We start from the raw sequence: 20,621 nt of genomic DNA, 5'->3' as shown, positions 1-20,621 counted from the left end.
GGATTATAAGGTGGATAGAAAGTTGGCTAGATTGTCTCGCTCAACGGGTAGTGATCAATGGCTCCATGTCTAGTTGGCAGCCGGTATCAAGTGGAGTGCCCCAAGGGTCGGTCCTCAGGCCGGTTTTGTTCAATATCTTCATAAACGATCTGGAGGATGGTGTGGATTGCACCCTCAGCAAGTTTGCAGATGACACTAAACTGGGAGGAGAGGTAAATACACTGGAGGGTAGGGATCGGATACAGAGAGCCCTAGACAAATTAGAGGATTGGGCCAAAAGAAATCTGATGAGGTTCAACAAGGACAAATGCAGAGTCCTGCACTTAGGACGGAAGAATCCCATGCACTGCTACAGACTAGGGACCGAATGGCTCGGCAGCAGTTCTGCAGAAAAGGACATAGGGGTTACAGTGAACGAGAAGCTGGATATGAGTCAACGGTGTGCCCTTGTTGCCAAGAAGGTCAATGGCATTTTGGGATGTATAGGTAGGGGCATTGCCAGCAGATCGAGGGACGTGATTGTTCCCCTCTATTCGACATTGGTGAGGCCTCGTCTGGAGTACTGTGTCCAACTTCTCCAAGCTCATCATCAGAAGCAAGATCCCCACAGACCAAGATAACAATCTGTAACCTCACTAATCCCCTCTTTGTCCTATGACTCCAGAGGTGTTAACAGGCCACTCTACCTTGAATGGTCCCTTACAATATGTGCTAACTACTTCTGCTAAACAATTCATTCCACCTTGCATTTTGCTGGTATGCTGGGAGTTCCTTTCCCAGACCGGAAGAAGAGCTCTGTGTGGCTCAAAAGCTTGTCTCTCTCATCAACAGAAGATGGTCCAATATATTACCTTACCCACCTTGTCTCTCTAACATCCTGGGACTGACACGGCTACAACTACATTGCATAAAACAAATGAAGTAAAGTTTCTAAGACTACACATCTAATTTTCTAAATTATACAGGATTCATGGCATTAACCACACGTAATTTCTTTTCACTTGTTTTTAAAATTGGAATGTATGGTGTACCACAGTGTCCATTTTTTCTGGCTGATTAATATTGCATGGAACCATCAAACGAAGATAATAAAACTTCCAGCACGGCTGTCATTAGGTCTTATTAAAATAATGGCAATATTATGCATTCAAACACTAATATAACAAAATAAATCCACAGCTCTAAAATAATTTGCTGTCCTATGACTTCTCTGTCTACCGTATCTCTCTAACTTCTGTTTGTCCATGACATTCACTAAATCATAAAATCAAGAACATTTATCATGTACAGAATAAGTACAGCATAGGTGCAGACTCATTTTCCTTCGGAGTGCTCCACCCCCCTCCGCCTGAAGCCTCGTCCCTCGACCCCGCTCTCGCTCTGCCCCCACCTCTCGAGGCCCCCATCCACCTGCTGTCCTCCCTGAGCCGCCAAACAGCTGATTGGGGGCAGCGCTGAACAGCTGTGGGTGGCGGGTGCTGAGAACCTGCTATTTTTTTCCCTGGGTGCTCCAGTCCCACAGCACCCACGGAGTCAGCACCTATGAAGCACAGCCACAACATTCAAAGCTAAATAACAAAATTCAAATCATTGGTTTTAATTTATACACAAAAACAGAAGGAAGTACTTACACAGCAGATAAGGAGCTATCTTTCTTTGGTTTCTTTTTTTCTCGGGCATCGCTAAAATCCAGAGCAGCCTTGTCCATTCCTAGTAACTCACTGATTCTGTCCCGGCCATAGAACTCCCCATATTTATCCATAACCTAAAGATTAGAGGAATGTTCAATACAATCAGTTGGGTGGGAGCATGGTAATGTTTTCATTATTATTTTTTTTTACATCTTATTAAACTAGATATAATTGTTTCCATCTTAAAATAAGTTACTCTAAATATGCTTATACAGCTGGTTGCAAAAACAATTAATTTATAATTTTTTCAACCAAAAAGGGGACAATAATTTTTGCACAAATGTTCACAATTTTTTCAATCAGCTCTAATGTTTAATTATATAAACACATTTAATATACTTTTAATAATGTGTACAAAATATGTATTATACATACACATGTATCAAACAAAAAACCTCATTAACAGGACTTACAGTTGAAAATGAGTTTCAGTGAAATCCAGCTAACACCCAAAAATATTATTACGTCTATGCTCACATAGATTCTGCCCCTTTCACAAAATAGCTGCAAATATTAAAATAGCTGGACATGAACAATTACGGGATGTAACCAGCTCCCCATCACTTCCGAATACTTTATTTCTCACTCTTATCGCACAGGATTTACTTATTTTTAACCTTTACAAAAATATACCCAAAGGAAAAAACTACAGACTACAGGCACATAACTGAATAAGAAATAGTATTGTATAGTCTCCTAATAATTTGTGGTTTAGACCTTGGTGGATATTTTTTGTACATTTTAAGGTCTTTTTTTTTGTTCATGCATAAAAACAGCTCTGCATGATTGTGATTAAGGCAGTATCCTGGGGAGCAGAAAAGTGTGTGAAACAAAGAACCCTTCCTTAACACCACATTTTGCCTCTTTAAGACACGTCTGTTCAGAGTATTTCTCTACCCCAGCATACTAAACCAGGCATTCTACAATCTGATTGAAAACATAATCCTTTCTTTTTCCCCTCAGCTTTCCATTGGCTACTTTTTAATACATTTTCATTTATGAGCCCCTGATTAGCCTTCCCAGACAACTATAGTGCAGACTTTTGCTATCTATCTATCTCCCAACAACCTTCAAATGTACAAATGGCATCTTCCTCAGCAAGGCTAACAAAACATAATTTTTTAGCCAAGGTAATAATTATTACAAGCCAAAAAAGTGAGAAATATTTTAAAAGTCAATTTCTGATAAATTTTCAATAAAAAACATTATTTCTCTGAAATCAGTGGAGTCACACCATCATGAAGCCTGTGTGACAGACATGAAACTGATCCAACAACTTTAAGACTCCTTTTTTGATCTTTATCAAACTCCTTAGAAAGATTTTTTTCCTGTGAGGATATTGTGATCTATAAAATTATCAGGAAGATCAGGGTTTTTTGGTGGGAACTGGAGAAGTGGCTGACAGTAATATTTATAAGAAATTAGCATCAATGTCCATATTTAAGCAGCTATCACAACTCCTTAATATTATCTATCTTTGTTGATGGATAATCTATAAATAGGTAGATATGTATGTACACACACACAAAACATACGGTTGCGTGTATGTAATATACACACATACAAAATTTCACACGCATCTTACATTTCTGATTTTTATTTAAAAAGGCAAATAGACTCATCGACTTATAGACTAAGGTCGTAAGGGACCATCATGATCTGTAAATTATGTGGAACACATTTTCTAAATTAATTGCCCAACCTGTATGCAAAAAATGTGTAACTACATATACAAAGTGGGTAAGAAATTTAAAATAGTGTAGAATGGTAGACACTGTAATCTACAGTGCATAAGCATTTATATATATATATATATATATATATATATATATATATATATATATATATATATATATATATATATATATATATATATATTAGAGAAATGTACCATCTTCTATTACAACAAAAATCAGCACAAAATTCCAATAAACTTAAAAAAAATGAAAATAAATAATAAAGCCTAATGAAAAACAATATAAAGCATTACCTTTCTTTTAACAAACTTGTCCCAATAGTTGTTAGGAAAAGATCTGAAAAAGACAGAGGAGAAAATATACTTTGGAGGATTATTAGTGGACCGAGAAGTATAAAAAAATAACAAGAGAGAGAAAATACACACACATTGGTCTGGTCTTGCAATCCACAGACAGGCAATTCCTGTTGAAGGCAGTTAAGTTCTCCTATGTAGGGGCTCCAGAAACATTGTTGGAAGGTGATGTAGAATTCCTATATCTGCAGGGTTAACCTAAATCAAATACAGAGCGTACCTAGCTGGCAATTAAAATGTTGCCATAAAAATGATGGTGGCATTCGCCCTGTCTAATGTGTAGAGTTTATAAGGCTTGATCTTTCCCCATCAACATCCACATTAAGCCATTAGAGAACACTGCGATATGCTATGGGCTCACTTATCATCATAATTATTTTTATCTATTATTTGTACTACCATAGCACGCCAGTCATGGATCAGGCACTGTACAAACACTGAACAAAAAGATAGCTTTGCAGATGTTTATGGGGGCAGGAGGATCTTCTCCTAAGCATGAGGGGCAGCATGAGAGAAAGGACAAAGTTGCTTGTTTCAAAATTTAAAAAGTGGGAAATAGAGGTCTGATTAGAGTGGGAACTGACATTTCAGTATTGAATGACAGATGACAGGAATGTAAAGGACTGATGGTAAAGAGTCTTAAAAGTGAGGACCAGCAGCTTCTCTTTGATGTGATAGAGAAGGGGGAGCCAGTAGAGGGATTCAAAGAGAAGGGTGACATGGCCAATGCAACAGCACAAGAGAATTATCCTTGCCAAATCATATATAAGCGGGGCAAGACTGCATTTGTCAAGTCCAGAGAAAAGGCTGTTGCAAATACTGAGATGTGAGATGAAAGCTTGAACAAGAGTTTCAGTTGCGTAAATGGATAAGAAAAGCCATATCTTACATATGTTATGCAGAAAGAATCAACAAGATGCAGACATCCTGGATGTGAGGACCTAAAGAGAGGTCCAAATCAAAGATTATGCCCAGGTTATGGGCTGGGGTGACAGACGAGGAGTGCTGTTGTCCATGGCTAGACATCAACTAAGATATCCTGAAAGAAACCAGTGAAGAGAGAGAAGTGGCGGAGGGGAGGGTCTGAGGAGACTAAGGTAGCAAAAAGGTGGCTGGGATTGTGGACATGTAATTCAATTAAGTTGAAGAAGTAGAGTTGTTTAGCTAGGAAGATGGCAGAACTGAGAGGAGGGAATGAATTTGTAGTGGAGGAAGTAAGTATGGCCACAAGATTTCTGCCAGTGATGGTCTGTGGGAACAGGAGTGAAGGACATCCTTCACATGTAAATGAAACACAGCTACACTAAATGCATCTGCTTCATCTGGAACAGAAATTTTTGTCACCACAAATGTCATGGATCACTTCTAATTCAGGATACAAGTCAGAAGAGGAATGCACTTTGTAAATCTAGCAGAAATCATAACTGTCCCCTCAATCTAGGGCCTCAGCACATCACCTTGTCAATCAGTGGGCAATTTTTGATTAATATTCAATTCAGTTCTCTGTCTGTCTATGTATACATGCATTTATAGGGTCAATTACTGTAGTATCTAGGTGACAAATACAAGAATTTAAGCTTCAGCATTCACTGTGCAGGGCTGCATGCTCACCTAACCTGCTGATGATGTTGTATGCCATGTGATGTCTTTTCTTTTGGGTGGAAATCTACTGGGAGTGGAAAGTAATTTGGTTCATGATAGAGTTGGGTTAAATGATGAGAGTGCAATGCTCTGAAGGAAGAAAGGTCAACCTGAAGTAGGAAGTTTCACAGTTAGACTTTTTCTCTGAAAATTACTGGTATCTAGATCAGATTAGCCTTGTTTTGGATACCAGCAACTTCAGTGTACCTGCTGATGGCAATATTTGTTGAATGGGAGAGGGAGAGGTGATCCATTAGGCAGTTTATCCTTCCCCCACAAGAGACTTAAAGATGAGAACTAAGGAAAGTAACTATAAGAAAATAAAACAATATATAACAAATGGGAAAAGGGGTAAACTGATAGCAACGGATATAAATTAGAAGCTAGCAATTGTAGAAAATTGATAAGGGAAGGAAAAAGACACAGAGAAATCAATGACCATCAAAAGCTGGGAATGGGTGACAGGGGATTGATCACTTGATGATTACCTGTTCTGTTCATTCCTTCTGGGGCACCTGGCATTGGCCACTGTTGGAAGACATGATACTGGGCTAGAAGGACCTTTGGTCTGACTCAGTATGGCCATTCTTATGTTCTTATGTTCAGAGCAAGAAAAATAAGAAGTTTAAGTATATTAGGAACAAAAATGAGCCTAACAATGATACTGATCCATTGCTCTATGGAAATGGTTGAATTGTCAATAATATTATTAAAAAAGTCAGATGTTTTGAATAAATATTTCTGATTTGTGTTTGGGAAAAAGCCAGATTATGTATTCAGACCATAAGATGATGATGACGAAATACTTTCCATTCCAATGGTAACACAGGAGGATACTAAACAGCAGCTACCAATGTTAGACATTTTTATGTCAGCAGAACCAGATAGCTTGCATCCAACAGGTTTAGAATAACTGGCTGAAGAGCTCTCTGGACTGCTAATGGTCATTTTCAATGAGTCTTTGTACACTGAGGAAGTTCCAAAGGATTGTAGGAAAGCTAATGTTGTGCCGATATTTAAAAAGGGTAAGCAGGTAATTATAGACCTGTCAGTCTGATATCAATTCCAGGCAAAATACTGGAATGGCTAATATGGAACTTGATTAGTACAGGATTAAAGGAGGGTGATAGAATCAATGCCAATCCAAGATGGGACTGGTTCTTGACCCTGTGCTATTTAACATTTTTATCAATGACCTGGAATAAAACACAAAATTATCACTGATAAAGTCTGAAAATGACACAAGGATTGGGGGAGTCATAAATAATGAAGAAGACAGGTCACTAACTCAGAGAATCTGGACTGTCAGGTAAGCTCAGTGCAAATAAACGATATGCATTTAAATATGGTCAAAGGTAAAGTCATACCTCTAGGAACAAAGCCTGCAAGCTCTACTTACAGGATGGGGGCTCTATCATGGGAAGCAATGACTGTGAAAAAGACTTCAGGCTTATGGTGGATAATCAGCTGAACATGAGCTCCTAGAGTGATGATGTGGCCAAAACGGCTAATATAATTCTTGGATGTATAAACAGGGGGATATCAATTAGGAATAGAAAGATAATATTACTTCTGCATTTGGCACTGGTTGAACTGCAACTGGAACACTGTCCAATTTTGGTGTTCACAGTTCAAGAAGGAAGCTGAAAGATTATGGGAGTTCAGTGAAAAGCCACAAATCAGTAAAGATTTGGAAAACACGTCTTATAGTGAAAAAGTAGAAGAAATCAATCTATTTAGTTTAGCAAAGAGATGGTTCTGAGTTGACTCCATCACAGTCTATGGGTGTGTCTACTTTGTGATAAAAAAAATTAAATAATCGGCAGCACTGAGTTTCAGAGCCAGGTCAGCTGACTTGGGCTCACAGGGTCAGGCTGTAAAGCTAGAAAACTGTAGTGTAGACATTTGGACTCAGGTTGGAGCCCAGGTGCTGAAACCCCACGAGGGGGGAAGGGTCTCAGAGCCCAGGCTCCAGCCCAAGGTCAAATGTCTACACTGCAATTTTATAGCCTCTGAGTCTGAGCCCCATGAGCTCAAGTCAGCTGACGCAGGCCAGACACAGCCATGCCACAGATCTTTTATTGCACTGTAGACGTATCTTATAAGTACCTACACGGGGAATAGTAATTTGATAATAGAGGACTCTTCAATCTAGCAGACAGAGATATAAAATGATCTTATAGCTGGACGCTGAAGCTAGGCAAATTCAGACTCAAAATAAGGCACAGAATTTTAACAAGGTTTGGGACAACCCATTAGGGTTGTGGTGGATCCTCCACTGGAAATTTTAAATCAAGACTGGAGTTTTTTTCTAAAAGACAAGCAAGTCTTTAAACAGAAATAAATAAATTCAAGGAAGTCCTTGGCCTGTGTTATGCAGGAGGTCAAACTAGATGATCACAATGATCACCTCTGGCCTCACAATTTATTAATAAGATCTTGAACTGGACCTGATACTCAATGGGGAAACCAGCATATTAGGAAGAGCACTAGCATGACATTTTCTCAGTTACTTTTATGCTTAGGAGACAGAAAGCTGTATTTTGGACTAATTGCCATGTCAATGCAGCTTCCGACAGCCCCAGGAAACAGGTATTGCAGCACTGCAACTTTGAGTTAGCCCAGGGGGTGATCTCTGTGATCAAGTTAACCAGGAGTGGGCTTCGTTTTCTTCTTAACTGGTGGTATAAAAACAAGTTCCCAGCCTCTTTATCAATTTGGAGTAATTCTGGTGTAAAACTAGGTTAAGTGTGCCTTAACATCTGAGCATTTACACCACAGTACTTGGACTAGTGTTCTCAACTGAGGGGGCTGTCACAGCCATGAGCCTCTGCTAGATCTTTGAAATAATTTCACCTACCCACTAACTTTGTCTTCCTCATCCACTTAGATGACTAGTTGCAGCAGTGGACAGAAACACTTTTCCACCTCTTACAAGCAAGAAGACTGAAGACTCTGTTATTGATCTATGTCTGTGTTACTTCCATGCTGGATTACTGTAATAAGTTCTACATAGCAGAATCATAGAGTCATAGAACTGGAAGAGACCTCGAGAGGTCATCTAGTCCAGTCCCCTGCACTCAAGGCAGGACTAAGTATTATTTTCAAATGCCTGTCCTCTGAGTGAGATGACACACAGGGATATATTACTTCAAGTCCCTGTGTGCTGCACATGGCTCCCATTTCATTTTAAGTATTTGGCTCTCATTTTCAAAGCCCATAATGAAACAAGGGGCCCAACCACCTCAAGAACTGCCCTTTCTTTGCTAAGACCTTCCCCTCAATAAAGGTAGCAATAAACTAACAGGTAAGCTCTCTCTTTCTCTCTGAAAAAAAATAACACAACAAACCCACAAAGGAACAGAGAAGAGAGTCCTACTTGGATGACAAAGGGAATTTTAATTCTTCCATTGATGGCTACGTATCACAATGATCAGCACACTACAAATAGATACATCACTGTATCTAACTTTCTGTTTACCACCATTCATCTTTCTATTTTCATATCTCTCAATTCCTTTTTCCTGTTATCTTCCCTTTCCCCCCATGTCATCCTCTTTCTGGACCCTTTTTAAATGTATTTTTCCCTTTGCTCACCTCTTCTCTTCACTCTTCCCTGCTTTTATATATTTTTCCCTTTCTTGTATCTCCCTACCACTTCCTTTCTTTTATTTTCTTTCATTCTTGACCTGCAGACTATAGAACACTCTGTAACCTAACAAGAGCCAGAAACTACTCTTCAGTTCTGGAGAGAGGCAGGCCACAGCAGAGGAAGCTCTGTAGCTTTTTAATAATGTCTGAACAATTTTATTATATCTGAGTTTTCCAGATACTGTATATGTCTTCAAGTGTTATTCTTATTCAGTTAAACAATGCAAATAAAGTTGCTATGTTAAAACCATTTAATTATCTTTTCAAAAAACATAACAAGAAAATCAAGTATTCTGAGAAAGCAACATCTGTTTCTATTTCTCACTCTTCTTACTCTGCACAGCAGTACAGTACATTCTGAAGGCAGACTTTAGCTAGCTTCATTGTGTGTGTCAAATTTAAGGATTTTTTCCCAACCTGAAGAAGCTTTATTTTGTGTGCATGTTTTTGCCCAATATTTTTCTACTGTTTTGTGTCCTGGTACAGTGTTAGCACAACGGTGATGAACTGGGAAATAACTTTTATGTTTCATGAATATGGCACCTCCCTCTGTGTATATGTTTACGATGAGTTACTTGTTATAGAATTAGCTAAAAAGGGGTTGTTAAAGCAACCAAGTGGGAAAGAGAAAACTACGATAGAGCACTCAGAATAGCCAGTTTTATAGCTGTGAAGAGGTGACACCTCAGCCCCGATGACATAGTTGTTTTGCCAAGGTCAAGAAGAGAGAGGTCAAAAAAAACCCACTAAGCCACCGAGGCCTAGACAAGGGTGGGAGGTTAATGAGTGGCCAGAGACGGCCCTGGGAGTGTCAGTGACAGCTGACAGGCTGGCAAGGGAACACAGGGAGATAGAGAAAGCCTGCTGGGAGCAGGACAGTCTGTTTCTCCTAGCAAGAGAGGGGGATTAGCTGGGTGAAGGGAGTTTACAAAAATCTGGCAAGGAAAGATTGATGTGTAATACCCATGCCATTTATTGGTTCTACACTTTGTTATGCATGCTTTGTACCTTTGGGGGAATGAATAAATAATACTTTGTTTGGAAGACATTGTTTCTGAGTTGCTTTAGTCAACTTGACTGATCACAGGTCCCCAGAGCGAAAGGGCTTACAGGTGCCAAATTGAGTTTGGCTTGTCACATCAACACAATTAGGATTGATGTCCAGAGACCCAGTCCCAGAGTGGCTGGACCATGTGGTTCTTCCCAGAATGAGGTGCAGGAACCTGGGCCTGTCACCTGAGGGGTACACTCAAGGCAGTCTAAAGGGTTCCAAAGTGCAGTTCACCCAGTATCTATTGCAGTCACACTTGTTAGTAAATATAACACTCACCAACGTGAACTTTATTGTGCCTTGTTTTTTTTGCAGGACAAAAGTCATTTCAGATTCAGGCCCTCAGAACACGGATTAATAATCATGATCTACAACAATTCCTACAGATGCTTACAGTCTATTAGATTATTTTGCTGGAAGCCTAAACCCCATTGCCATCGTCCTCTTCTGCAAAACTTGAGAGCTAGCTATATACAATGTGTGTATTCCAGAAAATTCTGTACACAGCTCTAAAAGCTAAAGTAAAAACACTCACTGTGTGTTGATGACGAGTCTGTCCCACTGCCCTTTAATATCATCTTCTGAAGGCTGTTCTGTAATGTACAGCCCATCAAATTCCAATTTCCTTGCAACTTCCTTTTCACGCTTAAAAATAACCAGGGGAACCTGCAGTAGAAAAATAAACATATTAAAAATTAGTTCAAAATCAATGACAGCTCTGGGAGCTACTATCTTTTAAGAACAGCTAGCAGCTCATAAAAATTGCATGCACAGATTGAATAAGCTAAACCAGCAATCAGAAGGAAAAATTACATACTGCACATAACCTACGGTAGTCTTTCAAACAGTCAAGTATTTGACTAATGCCAGTAACCTGAGTATGTATAGATGAATGAGGCCCAGACCCTTTCGTGCCATACAATGACTTTGCACTGCACTGTTTCAATACTGTGGCCTCAGGAAGGCTCAGACAAATGCAAGGGGGCTCCTACAGTGGCACAGAGCCAATATAAGGGTTTGTAGATCACATACCTTCCCTGCTGTCAGCATAGCAGGGTGAAAAGGGACATGGCTAAAAAGTGAGCATATTGGGCATGCTCCTATGTCAGGCTCATCTGGGGTTGCATTACGGCACCTGCGGCTGTTAAAGATTGGCATGAATTAAAGTAGTCCTGAGGCTGCTCTTAAGACACAGCAGGGGAAACAGCTGCACTGGGATGAAAGTAATGCAAAAGACATTGTTAAACTACTTTTGCACACCACCTCCTTGAGTTGTGCTCGGTGAACTTTGCCTGCCCCTGAGGATCTGGACTGCAAGGCTCTGGAGCAGGGTTGGCCTTATCATGAGGTGAACTGAGGCGGCCACCTCAGGTGCCAGACTGTGGGGTGTCGGGGGGCACCACTAGGACCCAGAGTGTAGACAATTGTGTCTGCTGCTGGTGCATATGTATTCTCTCTGCTCCAGATGCACAGAGATGGTGCAGTGCTGTGCCGGAGGAAGGAGGGCACAAGAGACATAACAGGCAGGCAGGAGAAAAGGTGAGAGGAATAACAGAAAGCAGCAGGAGCCGCAGGGAGAGAGAGGAGGAGGAGCCTCTTATGTACCTCTCTAGTACCCCCGGGAGCCTGGACTGATTAACACCAGCTTCTCAGGGAGCTTCCTGTTTCCTGCTGCTTCCCTGAACCCACTTGAGGAGAACAGGCAGTCAACTGACACAGTAGGAGCCAGTTAGGCCCTTAAGACACTGATATCTTCCCTCACTCGGGCCCTGCTACCAGCCTACTTATATGTCCCCTTCAATTGAGTGTTGAGAGCCACTATAGCTGGCACAGAACAGCAGTCATGAGTGAAAGAAGAAAACACCCCTCTGGGGCAGCATTCAGAAAAAGAAAGAAAGCAAAGGAAGGTTTTCTATCTAAGCAGGAAGGAGCTCTCCTGAGATACATAGACACACATGTTCACGGTGAGCCTTCCGGCCCCAGTGAGGATGTGAGTGGTGAGGAGATGCCTGATCTTCCAGTTAGTCAGACTGCAGGTGAGCTGGCAGCTACTGCAGCATCCATATCTCCATCTCAGATGGATGTAACCATGCACATTCCTGAAGAAAAGTGTAGATCAGAGAAGACTGTGGCGGAGGTGCAAGAAACAGCTGCTGCAGAGTTTAGTTCCTTAAGTCTCAATGGTCCAGGACTGTGGACCCACTTGATCAGTAGCCTGACGGACTTCCTTGTACTGCATGGGCCACAGCAAGTGAAAAACTTCATGTTCCCCAAAGACAATGAAAATAGCAGTTTCCATCCAACACATTACTGGCCTGAAATCTCCAATGGTGACAAAGTGGAGAGGCCATGGCTTATGTACTCAAAAACCCAGAATGCTGCATACTGTTTTTGTTGCAAACTCTTCCAGTCTAGTATTCCAGCCACATTGGGTTCTACAGGAACAAAGGACTGGAAAAATCTATCTAGAAATCTGGCATGCCATGAGAAGGCAACAAATCACCAGAGAGCATTCCATAGGTGGAAAGAGCTTGAGATGAGACTAAGGTTAAAGACCACCACAGATGATCAGCATCAAGAGAAGATTGCATCATAGTCTCTTTACTGGCAAAATATTCTGAAAAGGCTCACTGCCATTGTTAGAATGCTTGCTACCCAAAACCTAGCACTGCGTGGCACTTCAGATCAGCTATATATGCCAAACAATGGAAACTTCCTTAAAATTGTGGAGCTGATGGCTGAGTTTGATGCTATACTCCAGGAGCATCTAAGAAGAGTGACAAGCCAAAAAATGTACACACACCACTACCTTGGAAAAACAATTCAAAATGAGATCATACAGTTACTGGCAACAAAAGTCAAACAGAAGATTGTGGCAGATCTGAAGTCAGCAAGGTATTACTCTGTTATTCTGAACTGCACACCTGCCATCAGCCATATGGAACAAATGACTTCAATGGTGCGTTTTGTAACAACAACAGAACCTAGTGAAAATGTCCCTGCAATGGTGACTGTCAGAGAGCATTTTCTAGAATGTATTGACATTGATGATGTCATACCAGGAGCTGGTATGACAAATGTGCTTCTTAAAAAGCTGGAAGATATGGGAATTGCGAGAGCTGACATGAGAGAGGTCAGGGCTACGATAATGCTGCCAACATGAGAGGAAAGAACAGAGGAATACAGACATGGATCTGAGAGTTAAAACCTCGAGCTTTTTTTGTCCCATGCAGTTCTCATTCATAGAACCTAATGGACAGTGATGCAGCATCAGTTTCTAGTGAGGCTGCTGAATTTTTTAATGTAATTCAAAGCATCTATGTATTTTTCTCTGCATCAACTCATCGATGGCAAATTTTGAACATCTGGGAACATCCTCTCTGACACTGAAACCACTGAGTGCCACACAATGGGAACGTTGAGTGGAGGCGATAAAGCCTATCAAACAGCAGATAGGGAAGATAGATGATGCCATAGTTGCCATTATGGAGGATAATGCTATGACAGGAACTGTTCGTTGGAGAACAATAGCACACGGAAATGGAATCACCAGAAACATACATAACTTCAAATTTATGTGTGGCATGACATACTATTTGAAATAAATGTTGTAAGCAAGAGACTCCAAGGTGTTGACCTATACATATATCTGAAGCAACTGGACAAAGCAAAGTCACACCTACAGTCTTACCGGTCAAATGAGGGATTTCAAAAAGTTCTGAAGAGTGCACAGAAAATGGTACAGGAACTTCACACTGAAGCTATTTTCCCACCCATTCAAGAATACAAGAGTCACTGAAGAAGAAATTTTGATTATGAGGCACAGGATAATCCCATAAGAGACCCTAAACAACAATTCAAAGTAGAATTCTTTAATCAGGTGCTAGATTGTGCAATACAGTCAGTTGAACATTTCATGGAACTCAAGGAACACAACAATACATTTGGGATGTTGTATGATATTCCAAAATTCCTCACTATACCTGAAGAAGACCTACACCAGCAAGGCAGGGCACTAGAGACAGTGTTGACACATGATGACATGCGTGATATTGATGCGAGTGATTTAGGTGATGAACTGAAAGCCCTTTCAAGATACATTTCAGCAGGACCAACTCCAAAGGCTATTCTGGAATATATGTGTACAAATAAGATGACCACCCTCTTTCCAAATGGTTTTGTTGCTCTGTGCATACTTCTAACGCTTCCTGTAACAGTTATCGTTGGAGAACGCAGCTTCTCCAAGTTGAAGTTAATAAAAACACATCTACACTCCACAATGACACAGGAAAGGCTGGTCGGCCTTGCAACCATCTCAATAGAGCATGAGCTGGCCCAGACTGTGGACCTTCAGCAGGAAGCAGTTCAAATCTTTGCAACCAAGAAGGCACGGAAAGCACCACTTTGATTATTCAAACAGATAAAAACACCAGTGTTTACTATGTAGACAAGAAAAGTTACATTTGCTGTTCAGGCATTTGAAAGTTAAGTGTTACTTAAAATTTTTGAACAAGGCATTTTAAGTTCTTAGTTCTCCTTTATTGAGGGAGGTAGCAGAGCAGTACCATAAGAGGAGTAGAACAGGAAGAAGGCAGAATTGAGACCTTTCAAAGTTTTGGCCCAAGCGAAGGGGCATGGGGGCATCATTTGAGCTCCCCGACTCAGGTGCCAAAATTTTTTGGGCTGGCCCTGCTCTGGAGGCCTTCCCTAGAACAGAACTTTCTCTAATGAGCTGGGTGACATTCAAGAGAAGTGCCTCCCATTGGGACTGGATGCGGCTGGAAGATCTTTAAGTTCCATTTGAATGGACTTTCCTCAGAAAACTACATTCTGGTTGCACTAAAGCATTAATTACATACGGAGGGCTGTTTTATTGAACTTTTATTTTGAAAAGTGATTCTCAGCATTATTTCTGAATTTCCCCAAATTCACCTTTTATTTATCCACCCCACATCAGTGACTCTTCACCTAAACCATTCCCTACAGCTGGACAGCATTATATTGGAATGATAACAATTAAAACTATATTGCCTGATAATAGGGTGGATATTACATTCGATATAATAACTGTAGTTCAAATATTATTTGAAGACAGCTTCATAAAAAGTGTTTAATGGATTTTACTCACTCCCATTTTAACAGCAATTTCCAGACACAAATCTTGCACACATATAAAAAGCAATACAGTTGAGATGGATTTTTTTTTTAAAAGCAATGTGTGTCTACAGCGGCCACAGGCCGAGACTAGAACTGCTCCTTTTAAGGACAATGTCTTCCATTCAGGGCATCAGGAACTGTTGGAAATCATCATGGCAAACAGTTACTTTAATAGTTTTTTAATTCATGTCTACCAAGAGGATAAACATAAAAAAATATTTTTGAGAGACATTCCATAAAACTCACACAGAAAAAAGAAAGCCATATCTCAAAAGGCAGGACGTGGAGATGGTACTGTGTTTGCCACCTGACACCCAATCATGGAAAATGCGTTTCACTATGTATTGATGTTGTGGAAGTATTTAAAGTGCATAAGGAAATCTGCCACCTAGTAACCATTTGCCTTCACTTGCAAAGCAGATCCTGTCTCTTTGGCAAAGAAAAGGTAACCGATTAAAGATAAGATGGAAAAATAACTAGAAGCCAAATAATTTCCTGCAGCATAAAAACCTGTGCAAAGAGAAATGCTATTCATGTGCCTCCTTTGAGTGGAGCTGCTGATCTGTTGCATTCCACTCCTGATAAAACAAGACTGGCAGAGGTGTAAAAGGGACAATAGGAAGGCCTTGATCAGTCAGAAACTCTAGTCCAACTACCACACACCCTTGGCAATATACGCTTCTTGTGCAGCACAGCCGGCTGACATGCAATGCTGCCATTGTAATCCATCCTCCTCTGGTCACATGTATCCCCCTCTACTTGTATTTGAAAGCCACAGGTGGCACCTCAGTCAGAACAGGGCTGGATTAATGTACATGGCAAATGGCCATGTGTTGAGCCTATGAGAACATGCCATACGGAGGGATTCCACCTCCCTCAAATGACAGGCCTCACTTTCTGAATTCTTGTGAGGTTCATCACATGCATAACTTATTTATAGGGGAGGCCAGCAACATAGTGGCTCTTCATGGGGGTCCCCACCCTGTTTGTGCAAAATTTCTGTGATTTTGTTCCACTGCACATCACTCAATAGAAAGGAGCAAAGAGGCCTACAAAAACAAACAGTGTTAAATTCCTCGACCTCTTACTTTCAAACAGTAATATCCAATGATGCAGAAAAAGGAGATGACTGTGTGTAGGATAGCCAAAATCCGCAGTGTGGGTTCCATATAGCCACTGCTTTCTTCAAGGACATAGTGCACAGCGATGATCCTATGGGAGCCACTTTCCAGGCTGTTTAACTTGGAGTCTTCCTCAGCATTTACCACAAGAACTTCCTTTTCTTCTATCACAGCAGAGGTGGAGACCTGTTCAAATCACTCAAAGTCAGTGGGACAACTATTTCATTTGACAGGAGTTTTGCATTTCTACAGGCTAGGTACTATAAATCACAAGAGACAAACCAAGGGTGATGTAAATGGGGGGAAGGGAACCTTTTTTTGTGACAAAATCTCCTCTAGAAATACCTCAGAGATCCCTCCACTTTATTCCACTGGGATGACTGGTTTTGCCATTCCCTCACCATAGAAGAGCTGCCCCGAACTTGACGGATCACTTGGGATCCATGAGAGGCCATGTTCTGACCAACCCTGATCTGAATCCCTGATAGCATGGCTCTGCCAGGGACTCGTCTAGGTATGGCAGCTTCCAGGGACAGGAGAGAGTCATCAGTGGAAAAGCGAATATAGCCTGGAGCAGCATTATCTAACTACCTTTTGAAGGACTGATTTATGCACTCCCTCCACAAATTGCACTCCCTCTCTTTGTGCAGTCTCTGAACTATGCAGACCAACTGGGGCAAGGTCTAGTGTGCGGGCCAAGAGGGGCTGTGCTCTGAGATGGTCTTCTGTGATGAGGAAGGTGAAGACCCTCAGTGTGCAGGCCCAGTAGGCTCTAAGTAGCCTTGTGCCTTATTTAATTTGAGTATTTAAATCGTTAACCCTTTCCTGCCTTGTCTCTGTGTGGAGAGGTCAGACATATAGATTTTTGGTATGTGTGGCATGTTTTATATAAGATTCTCTGATTGTTTAGAATTGTACTGATGGAAAAAATATTAACAGAAATTTTAATAGAGGTATCACTTTAACAAGATAAGCACTCAACACATTTGAAATATTAAGTCGACCCTTAATCCACTAGGCTATGCATTCTTTGGCTAGTTTTAATTGGAAGTTAGTGTGTTAATTTGGCTACGCAGTCTCCCATATTTTTCAAATTCATGTAATTATGCAGCACAAGGGTTGATTAGTAATAATACAACAAATTTACCTTATAGAAGAGCAGGATGAAGTTGATGGCAAAAGCAACAAACAATGCCAACATCCTCATGTTATAAAAATTGCGAGCAAAATAGTTCTGAAAATAAAAATAAAAAATACAGTTTATCTATAAATTATTTTATATATCGAGTTTCAGAGTAGCAGCTGTGTTAGTCTGTATTTGCGAAAAGAAAAGGAGTACTAGTGGCACCTTAGAGACTAACCAACTTATTTAAGCATAAGCTTTTGTGAGCTACAGCTCACTTCATCGGTGAGCTGTAGCTCACGAAAGCTTATACTCAAATAAGTTGGTTAGTCTCTAAGGTGCCACTAGTACTCCTTTTCTTTTTATATATCGATTTAGTCAACTTTGATGAACTCATAAAAATTACTTCTAAGAACCTTATGTTATAAAAATTATTCAAAGTATCCAAATCTAGAAAACTTGCAGAGTTTTACTGTTAAAAACCCTCAGAAGAACACCTCTTCCCACAATCCCCTCCAAAAATTGCTTGCATGTTTACCAAGGTTTTCAATTAGAGTGGGAGAATCATAAAACCCAGCTGAATTTGGAACCAAATCTTAGACCTTGTGAGGAGTGAAAAGCTTGGATAACTTGGTCTTGAAATTATGTTGTAAGGCCACTGTACTTTCTAGTTCCAACTGCAACAGGATTGAAAGTGGAAATATGGGAAATCCCATGGAAATCCTGCTCCCATAAAGTCTGTAGCCTGACGTGGTTTGAACAGTTCAGGTAAGTTTCAGATGTGCAGCTAAACTTGTAACCTAACTAAATCTTTTGGATCTTTCCAATGGCTAATTTTTAAAACATCCATAGTTGCTGCTCTTATCTCTCTCTACACGTATATAAAAAAAATACAATAAAAGAATGCTATAGTTGCAAAGTGAATCACTCAAAAAATCAGGGAATGTTGAAGATAAGGCTGGATGTGTAACCGTAACTCTCCACCCCCTTTTGTGAATGCATTACAATTTACAAGATGGCATAAATATGTATTTAAATGGGGGGGGAACTGTATTATTTGAGAAATATGTTCCTTTAATTAGTCTTATTTTCCATAAATATGGGCTTTCAAGACAGATTTAAAAAAGTAAATATTTCATGCAAAATGTACGACATCTCTTTTACACAGATTTAAATCTAGATAGGAAATTTTATATGAAGTACTGGGTTTTCAAAAATTCTTTAAATTGGTTTGTCACATGCCTCATAAATTTCTATCTCTCTCTCAGTAAAGGTAAAATTCTGCAGTCCCATGTGCTGCTGTGAAAGGTCTCACATACAAGGGAAATTGTCTATCACTGCCCTAGGGGCTAGAAAGCAGAAAGGCAGTGAAAGGTGACCCTGAAGACCCTTGAACACTATGGCCTCAGCAGTAGCTCTTTTTACAGGAATATGTGTGGTCGAGTTGTCATGCAGGCAGGTGCAGAGCTAATGGATTAGAGAGTTGCTTGGATCCATGGGTGGCTGGGAGAGAGCAGAGGAAACCTGATATACCTTGTGGTAGTTGTCATGGAAAGGCTCTCTAGCCACTACCACAGGTCTGAGACCAAGTTTCTTCAACCTTGTGCCTTTCAGATATTGAGCAAAGCCTCTGAATAGTGCCGGAGCCTGAGAGACAAATATAATTTACCTGTGAGAGAGGATACTGCCATGCTTCTGAACTCATCAAATTTTGCTCTGAGTTCTGAGATCTCTCCACTCTAATTTTCCCCTTCATAGATTCCAAGGCTGTGGGAAGTGGTGGCCAGTACATCCCTCGGCCTGCACGGCTTCCCGCAGCCGCCATTGGCCTGGAGCGGCGAACTGTGGCCAGTGGGAGCCGCAATCGACCTAACCTGCAGACGCGGCAGGTAAACAAACCAGCCCGGCCCACCAGGGGGCTTAACCTGGCAGGCCGTGGGCCATAGGTTGCTGATTCCTGATCTAGTTTGACCTGTTGCATAACATCAGCCACAGAACTTCCCCCGAACAATTCCTTTTGAACGTCAGTATATCTTTAAAAAAAAATCTTGATTTAGAAATTGCCAGTGATGGAGAGTCCACCATGATCCTTGGAAAACTGCTCCAATGGTTAATTACCCACACAGCAGACTTGTGCTGCTTACTAATAGGACTTCACAGCTGCAATGCAGCTATGAACATTTGTGGCAAATAATTTTCAAGATTGCATATAATTCTTCCACCCCCTAAAAATACAAAATACATGTGCATCCATTCCCAGCCACAAACCCCCACATTTGCATTCACAAATTGGGTAACTGCATATACAACTAACAGCTTGTGGGGAAAAAAAAAAGAATGGTTTTGTGGTTATGAAGACTGTACACGCATATTTAAAGGCACACATTACACGCAGCTTTGAAGAAGGCCATTAATGTTTTTCAAAAAAAAAATATAATTTTGCCTAGCACATTGGTATTTTCACTGTCATTTTGTTTTTATGCCTTTTTTGGGGGTGGGTTGAGGACAGAGAGTGAGTGAAGGTTGCTACAGCTTTCTCAGATGCACAGACACTTTCTGCAGTCCTTTGTAACAAGTTCCCGGTACACATAATTGGCTAACATGCAAGTACTCAGTCCAATGTAGATAACATCTTACAAGAAGTTTCTGCTGGTATGCTATGATTTTCTTCCAGAAGGCTGATTCCTGGACTTCTGGTTCTCCATATCTGTGTGCATGAAGCTGTCTCAGCTTCTGTTTCCCTTTGTCTTCTTTGGCTTTTTCTTCCTTTTCTCCATCTTCTCCCCTGAGAAAAAAAAATGAGCTCATAATGTGTGCTGAGTCACTGAAGATGACTAGAGATCTATTATAAACTTTTTCCCCACCCAGATGTTTACAGTCAGGGGTTGGCACCACCATGTTGTGCAACGGACACGTGACAAAATGCCCATACTTAGTGACGGACATTGGGGGAAGGGGGGATTATGTCATTCAGTCATTCAATTTTTTGAAAAATTACCATGGACATCAACATTTTTACCACGGACACATTACTGACTCCTGTTTACAGTCCCACCACAGTAAGGGGGAAATCCTGTCCCCTCATGAAGCCACAGTCGCCATGATTCGTGCAGGGAAGAAGATGTGAAATGAAGAG

General features: G+C 40.7%; 1 protein-coding gene across 17 annotated transcripts in view; it reads right to left on the bottom strand.

Moving 5' to 3' along the window:
* The window catches only part of RYR2 (ryanodine receptor 2), a 709,125-nt gene that overhangs the window by 40,225 nt on the left and 648,279 nt on the right, over positions 1 to 20,621 (bottom strand). For 16 of the 17 annotated variants that reach the window (XM_073338185.1, XM_073338183.1, XM_073338188.1 and 13 more), the window contains 6 exons: positions 20,123 to 20,270; positions 17,510 to 17,596; positions 16,330 to 16,548; positions 10,620 to 10,750; positions 3,682 to 3,724; positions 1,632 to 1,765 (listed from right to left, as the gene is read on the bottom strand). In XM_073338185.1, coding sequence (XP_073194286.1) covers positions 1,632 to 1,765; positions 3,682 to 3,724; positions 10,620 to 10,750; positions 16,330 to 16,548; positions 17,510 to 17,596; positions 20,123 to 20,270 — 762 coding nt within the window. Of the gene's footprint in view, positions 1 to 1,631; positions 1,766 to 3,681; positions 3,725 to 10,619; positions 10,751 to 16,329; positions 16,549 to 17,506; positions 17,597 to 20,122; positions 20,271 to 20,621 lie in introns of those variants that run through there. The other variant, XM_073338197.1, reaches the window with a different exon arrangement.

This window comes from Lepidochelys kempii, chromosome 3 (genome assembly GCF_965140265.1).
Source record: "Lepidochelys kempii isolate rLepKem1 chromosome 3, rLepKem1.hap2, whole genome shotgun sequence".
Taxonomy (NCBI): domain Eukaryota; kingdom Metazoa; phylum Chordata; order Testudines; family Cheloniidae; genus Lepidochelys; species Lepidochelys kempii.
Note: the sequence above shows the minus strand (reverse complement) of the source record. Positions and strands in the feature narration are given on the sequence as shown.